The sequence below is a fragment of the Octodon degus genome, unplaced genomic scaffold, assembly GCF_000260255.1.
Source record: "Octodon degus isolate 3935 unplaced genomic scaffold, OctDeg1.0 scaffold00201, whole genome shotgun sequence".
In the NCBI taxonomy this organism is placed as follows: Eukaryota; Metazoa; Chordata; class Mammalia; order Rodentia; family Octodontidae; genus Octodon; species Octodon degus.
In genome coordinates this window covers 53,996-71,514 of record NW_004524777.1, presented here as the reverse complement: position 1 = coordinate 71,514, position 17,519 = coordinate 53,996, and the positions used below count along the sequence as shown (strand labels likewise).

Sequence of the window (17,519 nt, the reverse complement as noted above, 5' to 3'; positions counted from 1 at the left end):
TAATTGCAGTTTAATCTTGCTTTATATTTATTGTAAAATAGTTATATAATCCTGAATTCAAATCTATAAAATACGTTAAATTGCCTATTAACACAGTTCTCATTTACATTCTTATCCCATTCAAAATTTCTCTTTCTTCCCTTTTCAGGTAATTATCTTCCTCTCTGCTCTCTTTGTTTTTATTTTTCAGTTTAGTGGGATAACATAGTCTTCTGCTGTTTGCTTTTGTGATATAAACAGAACTCTGTGTGTGTGTGTGTGTGTGTGTGTGTGTGTGTGTGTGTGTGTGTGTGTTTAATTGGATCAAATCCCTGCTTTTTGGATAGAAGTTAGAACATTTAATTTTTTGTTGACAATATATATAGAAGATCTATCTATTGTATTATTTATAGATAGTCCTCATTCCTTTTTATAACTGCAAAACTCTTCCTTGTGCACATGACATACTTTATTCAATCTCCCCTAATTGAGAGTGGACTACTTCCAGGCTTTTCCCAGTATAAACATGTTACACTGAATAGCCTCATGCAATTTTATTTTTGTAGTTTTGACATTGTATCTGTGCAATACATTTAAAGATATATGATTTTTTATGAATTTAGGACAGGGTATACAGGGTGCACAGGGTCTCACAACATAAATCGGACCCATAGTGATCCTCCTGTTTTCAGCATTCTAAGTGCTGGGATTACAGGCATACACCACCATACCATGCCCAATCTCAATCACAGTGTCAGTGTTCCCCAGGGGCGGGGCCGGCACTGCTGGCCTGGGATTGAACCTGGCCACTATGCTCTGCTGAAGCAGGCGCTTTAGTCTGCTGAGCTTTCTGGCCAGTCCTATGATTTATTGATAAAAGAGTAATTGCATGATTTTGTTAAACCACGTTTTATAGGTTTTTGTCATTTTGTATGGCTATCAACAGTATATCACTATGCCTGTTTCCCCGCAGCCTTTTCAATGTAGCATGTTGTCAGACTTTTGCAGCTTGGTCAACCTGATGGGCCAAAAAATGGGACTTTGTTGATTTTTTTTCCTTTTTATTGTCTTGATTCTGAGTAAAGTTGATTATTTTTCAACTGTTTAACAATCATTTAATTTTTCCATGAGTTCTGTGTTTGCCTTCTACAGAGTTGTTTTTTAATTTTATTTATTTATTTATTTATTTATTTATTTATTTATTTATTTATTGTGGTACCAGGGATTGAACTCAGGATCCTGCACTCCCCAGGCAGATACTTATTCTACCAACCTATCTCCCTGGCCCCTTTTTTATTTTTAAAGAGAACACCAAATATAGTAAAAAAAAATTAGAAATGATACAAAATTTCACTACACAAAATGATAAGAATTCAACAATGATTATTAGGATTATGTATTTTAAGCTTGTGATAAGAGATGCATGTATTTTATTTTCTGACTTCTTTGATAAATCTTTTGTCATATGAAAGTTTACTTACATTTATGTAATTAGAATTGTTTATCTTTGATTTAAGGATTTTTAATTTTTTAAGTTATAGTTAGGTAGATTACTCTATTACAGATTAATGAGAAATTCATCTATAACTGGTCTAATAATTATGAAATTTTTTGTGTATTTAAATATCTATTTACAGGAATGTATTTTATTTTACTATGTGAAGAATGGGTCAAATTGTATTGTTGTTCACATAGTTCTTCATTTACTTAATGCAACTATTAAAAATGCAACATTTTCCTATTGAGATGCTTTCTTTATTTGGTCAGATCATGCAATCTTAACAAAGACAAGAATTACTTAACATTATTTTCTGTTTGATTTACAAGAAAATTCATACCTAGTTCCTTGCCTGAAGTCACCTTCCCAGTTAGTAGAAGAGTTGAGAGGGTGTTTTTTGTTTGTTTGTTTTGTTTTGTTTTGTTTTGTTTTGTTTTGTTTTGTTTTGTTTTTGGTACCAAGGATTGAACTCAGGCCCTTGTACTTGCCAGGCAAGTGCTTATTCTACTGAGGTATCTCCCCAGCTCTGTGGTGAGAATTAACTAGAGCTTGTGGACACTCTATCAGGGCTTTTCATCATGACACTGTATTTATTTCCTATTATTTTGTTCCTCAGACTACTCTATAAAGAAGATACAGCAGCTATCATCATTTTCATATTTCATCTAAGTTAGTAGAGGCTCCAAGAAGACTTTTATCTTTCTCAAGAAATCTATATTATAATTAAAATGCTGACAATCCATGTCATAATCTCTTGGAATGCAACAGAGACGGGATCATTGTAAATAGGGCTATAAGACATTGAGTAAGACAAAAATGGGTAAGTAAAGTCACAGAAGGGCAGGAGAGTTTAGAGGATAGCTGGTGCTCATTTATGTCACAAAGCTGATAAAATGCAACTTAGACATTATATTAGTTAAGATAATGCCAACTGACACAGCAAATAAATACTAAATTTTTAGAACATAACGAATTATGTGAATTTATTCCTGATTCCAATCAGCATTTGGGAGTGGGATCATTTCTCTGTCATTGAGCAAGTCAAGCTTATGGAGGCTATGCCATTTATCCAGCAACCTTACTAAAGTACAGACCATACACCACATAATTTAAATAGAGTATTGGGCATATTACATATTGTATTTTTATGTGGTAAAATCCATAAGATAAAATGTGGCATTTTACCATCTTAAGTATGTAGCACATTATCATTAGTCACATGCACAGTATTGTGCAGGCATCACTATTTTTCATTTCCAAAACTTTTTCATGTCCTCAAAGAGCAAATCTATACCCACTAAGCAACAAAAAGCTATGAGCTTAGGATGTCAAGAGCTGGGCAAGTATTTGTAGACCTTCTGTTAAAATTGCACAGGTATTGGGAGCTCTAATGACCTGAAAGCCTGTATGGATGGAAGACACTTGTGTCACTTGAGTTGAAGTATAATAAGCTAGATCATTTATCTCTCATCTACACCACTGGAATTCGTACCATTTTTTACATGACTTAAAATAAAAATTATTTTAATCACAACCTGACATTTACTTAGCTATGTTTTATTTTACCTGTAAAATAATGTTATAGAACAGAGGTGAATAGTAATTATAGTGATTTGTCAAACATGTACTTCTGTCCACATTCTGATACACTATAAAATTATATTTTTATACCTGTTACAATTAATATTGATCACTGTGGCCTACGACATAGGTGGGTCACTTGGGGTTGGGAGATTTTAAGAGCCAGTGCATGGAGTTCACAATGCTCTCTTTACCTGGAGGCTACTGTCACTGCAGCCCAAAGTTGAAGTCTCTGTATCTTTGGTGCCAAATGAAGATATTGCAAGGAGGGGCCCAGTGAGATAGCTCAGTAGAATAAACGCTTGCCTGGCCAGTGCAAGGGCCTGAGTTCAATCCCAGGTTCTGCCAAAATAAACAAATAAAGATATTGCAGGGTAGAGCTTCAAAAGTCCCTGGAAAATGGTGTGACAAAAGTACTTTATTGTTGTTTTAAGACATAGATATTTAAGATTTGCTTTTTGTCATGTTATAGTATAGCCTAAGTTGACTCATACAAACACCTTTACTTCATGTTATGCACTATAATACTTGATACCATTATTTTATTTTGTTCTATTTCAATTTTTAATTCTGTCTACAACCAAGTGAGTTGATTATATGACCTAATAATGGAGTTTCTACTTGCAGTATAAAAAATACTACTCTATACTACTATTACTTCTCCCATGGGAGATCCTTTCTGTGTTTCTATCAAGCAACATTAGTGACTTCCATGTCTCTACAGGATTGTGGTTATGGAGAGGGTCGAGATGCATATTGTATGACTTGCCCTCCCCGGAGGTACAAGAACAACTGGGGCCACCACAGATGTCAGAGTTGCATCACATGTGCTGTCATCAATCGTATCCAGAAGGCCAATTGCACAGCTACATCTAATGCTATCTGTGGGGAGTGTCTTCCCAGGTGAGCCCACTTTATTTATTTATTTATTTATTTATTTACTTACTTACTTACTTACTTATTTAATGTATTTAGTACAGTGTCTACAGGGTCTCACTACACAGATCAGACTTGTAGTGACCCTCCTGTTTTCAATCTCCAAAGTGCTGAGATTACAGGTGAGTGCTATCACACCCAGTCTCAATTATCATCTCACCACGACCCTGGGGCAGGGCCTGTATGGCTTGTGGTGCCAGGGATTGAACCCCAGTCCCTACACCCTGCCTAAGCAGGCACTTTAGCCCACTGAGCTATCTGGCCAGGCCTAAACCCACTATGTTTAACCAAACTTTTATACACCAGTTCTATTTAGCGCATTTATGCCTTTATCATCCTTACTTCTCATATCCTAGTCAAACTACCATATATATCTATATCTATATCTATATCTATATCTATATCTATATATATATATATTCTACTGGGGCTCCAAGAGGGAAGAAATAGTGTTCTCCCAAAATCCTACCATAATGTGCCAAGAACATTGTCAGCCACAGATAAATACTTAACAGCTTTTACAACATGTTGGCACTCAGAACCCAAGCCCAAGTTTTAAAGTAAATATCATTATAGGCATAAAAGAAATTATGAAATAATTAGGATCAAGGTTCCTATCCCAGGAAGAAATACAATTGGCAAATAAATATATGAAAACATGTTTCACAGCACTGATCATCCAAGAAATGCAAATTAAAACAACATTGAGATATGATACCATCTCACGCCAGAAAGAATGGCTGTCATAAAAAAATCAGTAACAAATGCTAAAGAGGCTGTGGAGGAAAAGGAAAATTTCTCCACTGCTGATGGGATTGTAGAATAGTACAACCACTATGGAAATCAGTTTGGAGACACCTAAAAAACACTAGGATTGTAAGTTCCATTCAACTCAGCTATTCCCCTTGTGGGTACTTTTCCAAAAGAAAAGAAAACATCATGTCTCAATGATATATTTTCACCCATGTTTATAGCAGCATAACTTCTCATAGCCAAATCTTGGAAACAAGGAAAATGCCCATCACCTGAGGAATGTATACAAAAGATGTGCTATTTTTATACAATGAAGTATTACTCAGCTGTAAAAAAAGACAAACTTCAGGCCTTTATAGCTAAATGGGTACAACTAGAGGCTACACTCATAAGTGAAATAAATCAGACCCACATGGGTAAGTACCATATTTTCTCCCTAGTATAAGAACCTGAAAGAATAAATGAAATCTAAAATGACCAACAGACATAGTAAAATGGATGATTTTATGGATGATGGAAAGGGAAAAAAGATAGGAAAAAAAGTAAGGGGAAAAATCATGCAAGTATGTATTTAGAATAGCTGAGATAATTGTAGTACTCATTTCCATCAATTTTTTGAAAATAGTAGTTAATGTTTAAAATTTTCACTTTGCCTAACTCTATATGCCATTATTTATAATCTGAGTAACTACATCGAAGATAGAAAAGTACAATATGAAAACCATTGTTGAATACCTTTTATCTTGTTCTTCTAAATGTGTACCATTTTTAATGCCTTATCACTTAGTATTCTCTCTTTAAAATAAATTTTAAAAAAACAAAGTAAAAGAGGACAAGAAAGTTAAAGTTTATTGAAAGTATACATTAAGGTGTAATTATTTGACCAATTTTGCACACCTATATCCATTAATCTAAACAAAAGATTTAATAATCAAAATATGTAATATAACAACCATTGTAAATTTTTTATTCTTGTTTTGAAACTCTGTACCATTCATTCTGTCTCTTGTTAGTTTGTTTTTAATCTTTATTTCTGCTATTTAGTTTTACTCTTTAGAATCAAAGAAAATTGGGAAATAAAGGAAAATGACCTACTGTCAAAGATCAGTAGAAAATGAATGCGTTAAGAGGCCAATCTTAACCATGAAAGCATTTAATATTTTAACTTGCCGGATGAGTCAGACATTTAAATCTGAGTTTCAAGACTTTGATTTAAGCACTAGCTAAACCAGAGGTGCATGATCACTGATGTTCTGCTTTTAAAACAATCCAAGCAGTTGCAGAAAAAAAATAGCTCTTTTGCATTTCTTATAGAATTACCTACCATTTTGCCTATGTGTGATGAATGAGGAAAAATGAAAAAGAATGTCTGAGCCTTTTAAAAGCAAACATGAAGGTAGAGCACTTTTCAGAAGCAGGCTCAGACTGGTAGGAGGGAAAATTCTTAGAAACTTCATATGGTCTCAGAAAGAACTGATCTAAGTGCATTGCTTATTTCATCATTGTACCTTTCCTTACTGTTCTAACCACAGGTTCTACCAAAAGACACGTATTGGAGGCCTGCAAGACCAAGAGTGTATACCATGCACGAAACAGACCCCCACTTCTGAGGTTCAATGTGTGTATCTACTTCTCTTGTCTCCCTTCTTTGACAACCTTTTGTGTGACAGGAAGGCAGTATAAGAAAGAGTACTTGTAGAGCAGATGAGTATTCCTTCAAATCAAACTTCATTATTTGGAGTATTACAGCAAGAGAATCGATTGAATTCTGGTTTTGCAATCTAATCCGTATGTAACACTCTACAAATCATTTAAACACATTGAACTTCATTTTCCTTATATGAAAACATGTGACTCATAATAAATCATTTTTTCTTACTACATTATGAGATGGTTGTCTGGAACTAATGAAATAACCAATATTAAAAATAACAAGTTATAATATTTGAATATGTATGAGTGAATTTATTGTGATTGTTATTTTGTTTTACAAAGTGTGCAGAAATCCCTAGGTCTTAAGAGTTACAAAATGCTGAAAAAAAATTGTATAATGCATTGGTGATGCACAACATTGTGCATTGGTCACATGCATAATGTTGTGCATCACCATTTTCTATTTCCAAGACTTTTCAAAACCCCAAAGAAAAAATCTGTACCGACTGAGCAACAAAATACTAACTGGTATCACGCTTTGTACCTATTGAGCGTAGACTGGCAAAGCTGGAAGAATCTTTACCTATCACCTATTTAAATCTCCACAGGTAACCAGGCATGGTGGTGCACACCTGTAATCCCAGTAGTTAGTGGATAAGTTAGGAGGATTGCCATGAGTTTGAGGTCAGCTTTGGATACATTGAGAGTTCAGGACCACCTGAACTACACAGTGAGACCTTGTCAAAAAAGAAAAGGAGGTCAGGGAAGATAGCTCAATAGAATAAGCACTTGCCTGGCAAGCTCAAGGGCCTGAGTTCAATCCCCAGTTCTGGAAAAAAAAAACTAAAAAAATGACAAACCTGCAGAGGTATTAGGACTTCTAAATGTCCCAAAAGCCTTTGTGGTTTGTGGCTGGAAGATACTTGTCAGAGTGTCACTGAGTTGATACCAAAGTTGAAGCAAGAGCAAGTGAGATCTCTCATTCATATCATTGGCATTCAATCCTATTATTTTCATCATGATCTGGAGTAAAAGTTATTTTTTAATGAAAACCTGACATAGGCTTAGCTATATTTTATCTGAAAAATTGTTATAAAACAGAGATGTGTAATAATTATAGTGATTACAGTATTGCCAGATTTGTACAGCTCCACACCTCCCGGTACACTGTAAAATTATATAATCATCAGGTGAGCCCAGTATACTGAGATGAATTTATCTATACCATTTAGGATCCCAGAGGGTAGAAATACTGTATTCCCACAATATATGTTCCTCTGTAATGTACCCTGGATGTTGTGAGCCACAGATGAATACTTACCATCTCTTTAATCATGCTTGGGCTCATAGCCCAAGTCTAGTATATGCCTACATCATTATCCTTTTGTCATTTTTGTATACCATCTATCATCCCTCATTCTTTACAAATTATTGATACATGTCTTAAGGTGATGCAATATTTAAGACATGTCAGTATTTTAAATGCACAGAAAATTAAGACAAAATGTTCAATTATTCAAGATACAAAGGCAATAAATCTTAACATATTTTATATTTGCTTTCAATCTTTTTTAAAAGCAAAGATTACACAAGTATACTAGCATTTTCTTTTAGCATCTCTGAGTCTCATTTTCTCCCCACCTCCAAAGCCATAACTTCTATCCTGAAATTGTGCGCATCCTGTCCATAGGCTATGCTACAATAACAAATGTACCCTCAAATCTCAGTGATTCAGCACAATAAAAGACACTATTCCAAAGTTTTTTCCCATTGTGTCACTATGGCTTCTAGACTGTGTAAATTAGAGATGAATGGAACAGAGGAAAAGATGGAGACATTCTGGCTTTTAATTGCCTCAAGGGCCAGGGAGATGGCTCAGTGGACTAAGCGCTTCCCTGGCAAATGCAAGGGTCTGGTTCAATCCCCGGTTCCACCAAAAATAAAAAAGTTAATTGCCTCAGGATAGAAATATTACACATATTAACATGTACATTTCATTATCCAGAAGTCTCTGTATTCCTGTAACATGAATGGAGGGACACAAGTGAATAATTGATGAGCAGTATGTTGCTGCTATACTTTCCCCTAATTTTTATTTTTTTATTTTTGTTCAAAAAATTTTTGATAAACAAATAGCAATGAGACAGTTTCAAATCAAATTGGAAGTACAGTTTCACCTAATAACACACTGCATATATTCTTCTTAGTGGTTAATTGCTGTACAAGATGCGGACTTGAGATCCTATTTACAAACACCATTAGAACAAATCATTCTATTCATTAAGAGAATGCAACTATATATCTATCCTAACCACTTTGAATACACAGATACAAAATGGACATTCATCGGTATACCCCATTTTTTCTAAGTTCCGTTATTGAATATTATAGGTGTGTAAACTCAGCAAAATATTCTAAAAGAGTCCAGTAGCCCATAATAGCATTGGGTCTTCTGTTTAACTGGTAATGTCAGAAATTATTGACCTGAGTCCCCACAGCTCAACATAACAACATGGCTTTACTTCTTATACTTCGTCTTTATACTTTTCTTTTCCCCTAATTTTTAAATAATTCTACTATTCAGTCAAATATATATATATATATATATATATTCCTGAGTAATATGTTATTTTGCATATTATTTTTATAATATAATAAGTAATATAATATAAATTATATCAAGCTATACAATCTTATTTTCACTTTCAAAGAGTTTTTATTTTTATTGCCATATATTTACAGTATATAATTAAATTGCTTGAGGGTATCTGGTACTTGTACATAACACATATAAATTCCCTTATTATCTCTTTACTCCCTCTTCCTGCCTTACCTCCATTTGTTGATTGCCTTCTCTTTTGTAAAAGATCTCTCTCCTTATTTCATGTATTTTCTATTTTGCACCTTATTGATATTTTAGATATCTCATATAAGAAATACCAGGCAATATTTTTATACATATTTGATTGTTGCAGGGTCTCACAAAGGAGCTTGGACTTATGGTGCTCGGATTCATGGTGATATTCCTGCTCTCAGCCTCCCCATTGCTGGGATTACAGGTGTGTGCCACCATGCCTGGTCTTGGTGGCTGGCTCAGTGCATGTAAGATTGACCAAACAACATAAGCACTGGGCACGAGAGACAGCTCAGTGGTCTAAGCATCTGCCTGGCAAGCACAAGGACCTGGGTTCAAAGCCCAGTACTATATGTTGTGCCAGCTCCACCCAAGGCATGCTGTGCTGGCCACTGAAAATGGGGATGAGGGTGCATGCCTGTAATCCCAGTGCTTAAGAGGCTGAAACAAGAGGATCACTACAAATCTGAGCTGCATAATGAGACTCTGTTCTATATATATATATGCTATCTTGTGTATGCATATCCCTTCTTTTATCCTTTCCCTTATTGAAATTGTTCTTTTCTTTTGAGCAGTTTCTTTTCCTTTCATATCTCTTGTACTTTTTTTTTATTTTAGGATATGGTCTACAGGGTCTCACTGTGTAGAACAGACTAATAGTGATTCTCCTGTTTACAGCCTCCCAAGTGCTGGGATTACAGGTGTGCGCCACCACGCCCAGTCTCAATTGCCATCTCAAGGTGACCTGGGGGCAGGGCCAGCACTGCAGGCCCAGGAATCGAACTCCAGGCTCCAGTGTCTGCATAAGCAGGGGCTTTAATCCACTGAGCTATTTGGTTGGCCCTCTATTGTACCTTTGGTCTTATTTACTCTTTCAGTTTCACACATTAGGGCAACAATATGATGTTTACATATGAAAGTCTCATTTATTTCATTTCTGAGTATGGTTCTAATTGCATCTATTTCCCTATAAAAGCTTCACATTTACCTTTTTTACAGCTGAGTATTACTCCACTGTGTAAAAATAACATGTCATTTTATCAGTTCCTGTGTTGATGGGCATTTGGGTTCTTTCCAAGATTTAGCAATTAAAAATTTTGCTGCTATAACCATGGGTGCATATTTATTGCTGCAGTATAATTTCAATTCTGGAAAAATACCCATGAGGTGAATAGCTGGGTCAAATGGGGCTGCTAATACTATTTCTTTGAGGAATGTCTACATTGATTTCTACAGTGGTTATACCAGCTGTGAAGAAGGGTTTTTCTTTCCTCGCAGCCCCACTGCCATTTGTTATTGCTTGATTTTTTTTTGATGATAGCCATACTTTTGCTGGTGAAATAAAAACTCGAAGCTGTTTTAATTTGCATTTCCCAAAAGACCAATAATGTTGAATATTTTTTCTTATATTTATTTGCCATTTGTATTCCTTCATCTGATAATTCATCTCAGCTGCCCATTTTTGGATTGTGTCTTTGAATTTTGGTGTCCTGATTTTTAAATTCTTTATATGTTCTAGATAGAAGTCCTTTGAGAGGACAGTTGGCTAAACTTATTTTCCAATTCGTGTTTTTTTTTTCACTTCATGGGTATTTAATGTGCAAAAACTTTTTAATAAAATGAAATCCCAGTTGTCGATTCTTGAATTATTTTCCATGCAGTTTGGTTGTTGTTCTTCAACTATGCCTATACATATTTCTACTTTTTCATCTGAGAAGTTTCTATTTCAGATGCCAATTTTTTGACTTGATCATTAAATTTGGGGTTCTTAGTATTTTGAATTTTTTATATATTCCAAATAATAGTCCTTTGTCTGAAGAATATCTGGAAAAAATATTTTCCCACCCTTTCATTTGTCTCTTCACTCTGTTGGTTTCTCTTCCTATGCAGAAGCTTTTAAGTAAGATGAGATGCCTATTGTTGATTCTTTGTGACAGTTGCTATGCAAGTGGGGTATTTTTCACGAAGTCTTTGCTTGCATCAATGTCTTCAAGAGTTCTCCATATTCTATTTAGTACTGTTGATGTTTAGTTTTTCTATTCTAGTATTTAGATCTTTCATTCATTTTTATTTTATTTTAATCTATGTTGAAAGTAATAGGTCTGGATTGAATCTTTGGCATGTGGAAAGCCAATTTTCCTAGCATCACCTACTAGAGAGAATATCTTTCAAAAATAATGTACCTAAGTATATCTCAAATTGTATGTGTATTATCTAATCTGTTCTGTTGACCCTGAGGCCCATTTTTTGGTTAGTACAATGCTGTTTTTAATCACAATAGTTTTGTAGTATAATTGCAACTCTCTTTGTGATGTCTTCTGCCTTGCTTTTGTTGCCTAGAATTGCCTTTACTATTCTAGGTCTCTTCTAACTCCAAATGAATTTGAAGATTGTTTGCTCTAGTTCTGTGAAGTTTGCTATGGTATTTTGATGGGATTGGACTAAATCTATATGACAGTTTTGGGAATATGGTCATTTTCACTAGATTGTTCTCTCCTGCCCGGGAGTAAGGGATATCTTTTTATTTTCTGACACTCTCTTCAATCTCCTTTTAAAATACTGTAGGTTTTCAATGTCGAAATCTTTTACTTTCTTCCTTATATTGATTCTTAGGTGTTTATCATTTTAGATGCTGCTATGAAAGGTTTTGTTTCTTCAATTTCTCTCTCAGTCAGTTTGTTACTCATGTATAGGAAGGTTATTGATTTTTGAATATTGAATTTATGTCCATCTAGGACACTGAATTTAGCTAAACACATTTTGGTGGAGTTTTGGGGATCATCTATGTAGAGTATCATGCCATCTGCAAGTAACAGATATAACTTCTTCCTTTGTTGTCCTTATTCCTTTTATTTCTTTCTCTTGTCAAATTGCTCTGGCTCATGTTTCCAGAATTATATTGAGAAAGAGTTTCTTATTCCTGATTTTAGAGTGATATCTTTCATTACTATCTACTTTGAACAACATTGATTTTTGATTTGTTATAGATAGCTTTTATCAGACTGAAATAAATACCCTATTTCCAATTTTCTTTAGCTTTTTTTATCATGAATGGATGCTGGACTTTGTCCTTTGGGGTTTTTTTTCTTAGTTTATTAAAATGATCATGAGTTTTCTTGTCCTTGATTCCGTTAATGTGCTATATGTTGATTTTTAATTTGTTTTATAATCTTCTTGATGGTTTGCTGTATTCTGTTTGCTGGTATCTTATTGAGACATTTTGCCTCAATGCTAGTGAGAGTGGCCTAAGAAAGAGTTCTATTTTTTGGTTGGATCCTACTCTGTTTTGGTATTAGGGTAGTTCTTGCTTCCAGAAATGACTTTCAGTTTTACTTTCCTTTCAATTTCATTAAAGAGAGTTTGAGAAATAACCATATTAGGTCTTCTTTTAACTTCTTGTAGAACTCATCAGTGAATCCATCAAGACCTGAGTTTTTCTTTGTTGGTAGGGTTTTCATTACATCTTCAATTCCACTGACTGATATTGATTCATTTCAAATTCTAATATTTTCTTGATTCAGGTTTTGTAATGCGTGTGGATCTAAGAAGTTGTTCACTTCTCTCTGAATTTTCCATCTTATGTAACTACAGGTTCTCTAAGTAGCATAGATGATCTTCTGGATTTCTGTAGGATCTGCATGATTTCACCCTTTTTATTTTTAATTTTATGGATTTGAGTTTTTACATTTTTGTTACAGTTCACTGTGTTTGTGTGTGGGCTTTGTTTAATTACTGGAACTTTGTATTGTTTTCTTAGTCTACATTGCATTAATTTTTTCTCTGATCTTTACAATTTCCTCCCTCATATGAGCTTTGCATTTGAATTGCTCTTCTTTTTTTTAGAAGTTTAATGTTTAATATTAAGTTGTCTATTGAGCTTGTTCTGTTTTCTTAATATGGATATTCACCACTATGAATTTATTTTGTAATACTTCTTTCATTATGCCCCTTAATTGCCAGTATGTGGTACTGACATTATCATTTACTTGTAGATATTGTTTAATTTCCTTTTGAATGTCATCTGTGATTCACTCACTGTTCAGGAGGGTGGTATTTAATTTCCATGTTTTTATGAAGTGGTTTCTTTTGCCATTGATTTCCAATTTCATTGAACAATGGTCAGATAACATGCATGGGATAATTTAAATTCCTTTACACATTCTATGAGCTATGTATACTTCCAATATTTAACTATTATGAATTGTGCTGCTATGAACTTGGATATTCATTTTTTCCTTCCATTGATTTTTTATTAGTTACATATTTACTTTAAGTGCTATATTAAAATATATATTAAAGTCATATTAGGATTGTTTATGCTGTGCCTATTTTAGGATTATATTAAAATTAATTTATCTTGTACTTGTTCATGAAATTTTTAATTTTTTATATCACTAGATGTGGCATGACCATATGATACATGAATTTTAAGTACAATAGCTTATACCATGCCTGTATTATGTCTGAGTTCTTCTGCTTTGTTCTTTATTATTTTTCCTACTCTACAAAGAAGTAAAACCATCATGACAGCCTTAACTGGGGAAGGTCTGAGGGAGAGGGAATGGCCCAGTTTCATTGTGCCTCTTCACTGCCCACAATATCTAACCTCTCCAACATTTTTGTCCCACAGGTGCATTTCAGTTGAGCTTAGTGAAGGCAGATGTACCTACAGTGCCTCCACAGGAGGCCATACTTATTGCACTGGTGAGCGGTCTGCTGGTAGTGTTCACCTTGACCTTTGTGGGGCTCTTCTTTCTCTACTGCAAGAAGATTTTCAGCAGACATTGCCAGCATGGTAAGGGTGGCTGCTTCACTTTTTACATGAATTAGAAATAAGTCTCTCCTATTAGTAGAAGAGAAGAACTTTGGGGAGTTTAGAGTTAATGGGCTTTACCATATTGGAAGATCCAAGGGGTGGTATTCTCCAAACTTGGGCTATGGAAATATCTGAGATGGCAATAGAAAGAATGGAACTTCAAAGATGACTGAGGGTAACTTTGAGAATTTGGGAGACATATTTCACTAGATGCCAAGACATTACATAGGAGCACAATAGGAATGTTCATGGGAGAGAAATCTGAAGACCCAGGTTTAAAATTTAAATTACTATTCTTGAAGAAGTTATCTTGCTTTCATAAGTGTCTTTCTTCCTAGTCTTTAAAATAAGAGATAGGGGCTGGGGCAATAGCTTAGCTGTCTAAGTGCCTGACTGGCTAGTGCAATCCTGCTCCAACCTGGGTGTGCCTAGCCCTGCCATCAAAACCGGGACATGGTGGCACATGCCTGCAATCTCAGTGCTGGGCTAAGGAGATAGCCCAGAGATATAAGCACCTGCTGTAATCCCAGTGCTGGGGAGGCCGAAATAGGAAGATCACTACAAGTCCAAGCTGCATAGTGAGACCCTGTACCAAATACATAAATTTTTAAAACATAAAATAATAAAATAAGATAGAATAAGGGGGAGATGGCTCAGTAGAACAAGCGCTTCCTGGGCAAGTGCAAGGGCCTGAGTTCAATCCCCAGTTCTGCCACAAAAAAATAAATAAATAAAATAATAAGAGATCAGGTTGGATGAGTTGGAATTTTTAAATGTTTTCTTTAAATTCTCTATAAGTATATTAACAAATATAAATACTGGAATGTGTGAGAAGGGTGGAACACTTGGCTATATATGAGACATTTTTTTTTTCGGAACTGGGGATTGAACTCAGGCCCTTGCGCTTGCCAGCGAAGCGCTTATTCCACTGAACCATCCCCCCAGCTGAGACATTGTTTTAATTAAGGTAGGTGATGTCTAAGAAGACTGCTATTAGTATAGTCATTTTTCAAAATGGAGTAACTGAAAGCCCAGTGTCTAGTACATAAACTTCATCTTTTCTTTTCCTCAAATCAATCTTGAAGACCAAAGAAGTCTAGCCCAGCACATAGGAGATAGTATTGTAAAATGTTGGACAGAAATCATTGTGATCTGTTTTTAGTATAACTTCATTCATTATCCAGGAATTTCATGGGAAAAATATGGATGAAATTGCATAGTACATAATCAGGAGCAAGTAAGATGTTATGAACTCCACCCAAGAGCGGTAACGTTAAGTGCAACTTTAGTGTCATTAAGGGAAATGAGAGCCACACATGGACACTAAAACATGAACATGTTTAGAACTGAATTAGTAAGAGGGAAGATAAATTTTACTAGATACAGAGAAGAGGAGCAATCTCTTTCACTCTATTGGATCTGGGCCCAAAGAAGCTACTGTTTTAAGCCTTGTCCTATATGTATGGCTATGTCCCTCTTAAATAGAGCTATTTGGTTATTTTGGATCTCAGTCCTATCAGTTTATATTGCAAAAATCTAGTAAAGATATTTGGTTACGTTCTTTGCCTAAGCAGAGATAAATCTATTATTTCATATAGTGTTTCCTTCTGTTTCTTTTTAAAATTAAGTTTGTTGGTACATTTTTAGGTATACACAATGATAATATTGATCATAACAAATTTGTACCCATACATGATATATTTTGAAATTTTTTATTTATTTATTTATTTATTTGTGTGAGAGAGAGAGAGAGAGAGGCCAGCTCAGCCCACCAGGGGGCAGGGCTGGCTGGCATGTGGTGCTGGGGGATTGAACCGCGGTCCCTGATGCTTTTGCTAAGCTTGTTCTAAGTAGGTGCTTTAGACCACTGAGCCATCTCTCCAGCCCACATGATATATTTTGATTCCTCTTCCAGATCTCCTTTTCTCCCTTCAATCCACCTTCCCATCAATATTTGTGAAGCTTTGTTTCCATTTTACTATTTTTAAATATTTTGTGTTCTTTTTTCTTCCTTTCCCCTTCCCCCACCCAAGTTCTTCTTTCCTTTTGAAAAATTTCTCCCTTTTAACAATATCTGTTATAGACTTGGGCCCATATTTACCCTTTCATTTTCTCATACAAGAGATCATGTGATGTTTGCATGTGAGTATGATTTAGTTCACTTAAGAATATGTTCTCAAATTGCATCCACTTACCTAGAAATGCCTCAAAGTTGTCTTTCTTTAAGGCAGATGGTATGAGAAACTCGAGAAGCAAATAAGTTTCCTTTGTTTCTTTACGGCTGTTCTCAAACTCTGCTTCAGTCTCTTATAATTTTTGGTAGCACTTGGGACATGGTGGCTCAGGTTACACTATCCTATCTCAGTGCTTGAAGCTCACATCTCAACTAAGATCTGCTTTCCATTTCCTGTGCATGGTCATGAAACATATGCAATGAAGCACTTGCACCACAGAGCTCAGCAAGATGATTATGAGGGACAATTTGAGAACTGATTGTCTTCCTTCTCTTCCCTAGGAGAGAAGAGTAATACTCTTATGTTCTTCTTTTTATCCTCAAGATGATAATGTGGTACCTCCTAGGAATATGAGGGAAGACAGCTTCTTTACAATCTCCATAAGAGGGAGGAAGGGAAATTTTTCTCATTTGGGAAAGGTCTTTATCAGGAACGACTGACTTACACATGTACTACTGCTATGTAAATGAGGACTCTGGGTGGATTAGGTCCACCATAACATGTAAGAAAAAGCTGTAGGAATGTGGCAAGCCAGAAAGTGCAGTCCCTATTAAAAAGGGAATCTGCTACTCAGTTCTAGCTCTTTGTTGCCATTTGTAAAAGTTCAACATTCCAAAATTTCCTTAATTCAGCAAAAGGTAGCTTCAATCTGATACTCCAGTTTAGATATGATTCTCATATGTCCCCTCAACTTGATCTTAGGTGCTCTGGTTCCCAGAGTAGGACTGAGTAATACCAGATCCCAGAATCCTCCTTATTTTTGCCTAGGAGCAGGGACCTTGTGAGACCTTGGCTTTTGATGACCCAATGGCTTTCTACTTTGAGTTACAGGAGGCTCATTGAAATTTGAGATGGATGAGGTAACAGACGAATCTGTCTTCCCCATGCCACCTGGCCAGGAGACCAATCCTGAGTATCCACTGAGTGGGAGCATCTTTGAGAACAAGCCACTTAACCCCATTCTGGATGACGACTGCAACTCAACTCATACCTTCCACACACACAAATCCTTTCCCATGGCCTCTTGTGCCTCCGAGAGCCACTTGCACTGGGTGCACACCCCCATCGAATGCACAGAGCTGGACCTGCAAAAGTTTTCCAACTGTGCCTCCTATACTGTAGTTGAGACCTTGGTGGGGAATACAGATGAAAACTCTGGAGATAGGCTGGAGCTCAATGTTCCCTTTCAAGTTCCAAGCCCTTAACTCTACTGAG

At 35.5% G+C, this 17,519-nt stretch overlaps 1 protein-coding gene across 3 annotated transcripts in view; it reads left to right on the top strand.

The window, feature by feature from the left end:
• Positions 1–17,519, top strand: part of Eda2r (ectodysplasin A2 receptor) — a 48,852-nt gene that overhangs the window by 27,645 nt on the left and 3,688 nt on the right. For 2 of the 3 annotated variants that reach the window (XM_023704719.1, XM_023704720.1), the window contains exons 3-6: positions 3,783–3,961; positions 6,280–6,365; positions 13,885–14,049; positions 17,130–17,519. In XM_023704719.1, the coding sequence (XP_023560487.1) occupies positions 3,783–3,961; positions 6,280–6,365; positions 13,885–14,049; positions 17,130–17,509 (810 nt within the window). In that variant the 3' untranslated portion in view covers positions 17,510–17,519. The remainder of the gene's footprint in view (positions 1–3,782; positions 3,962–6,279; positions 6,366–13,884; positions 14,050–17,129) is intronic. The other variant, XM_004644510.2, reaches the window with a different exon arrangement.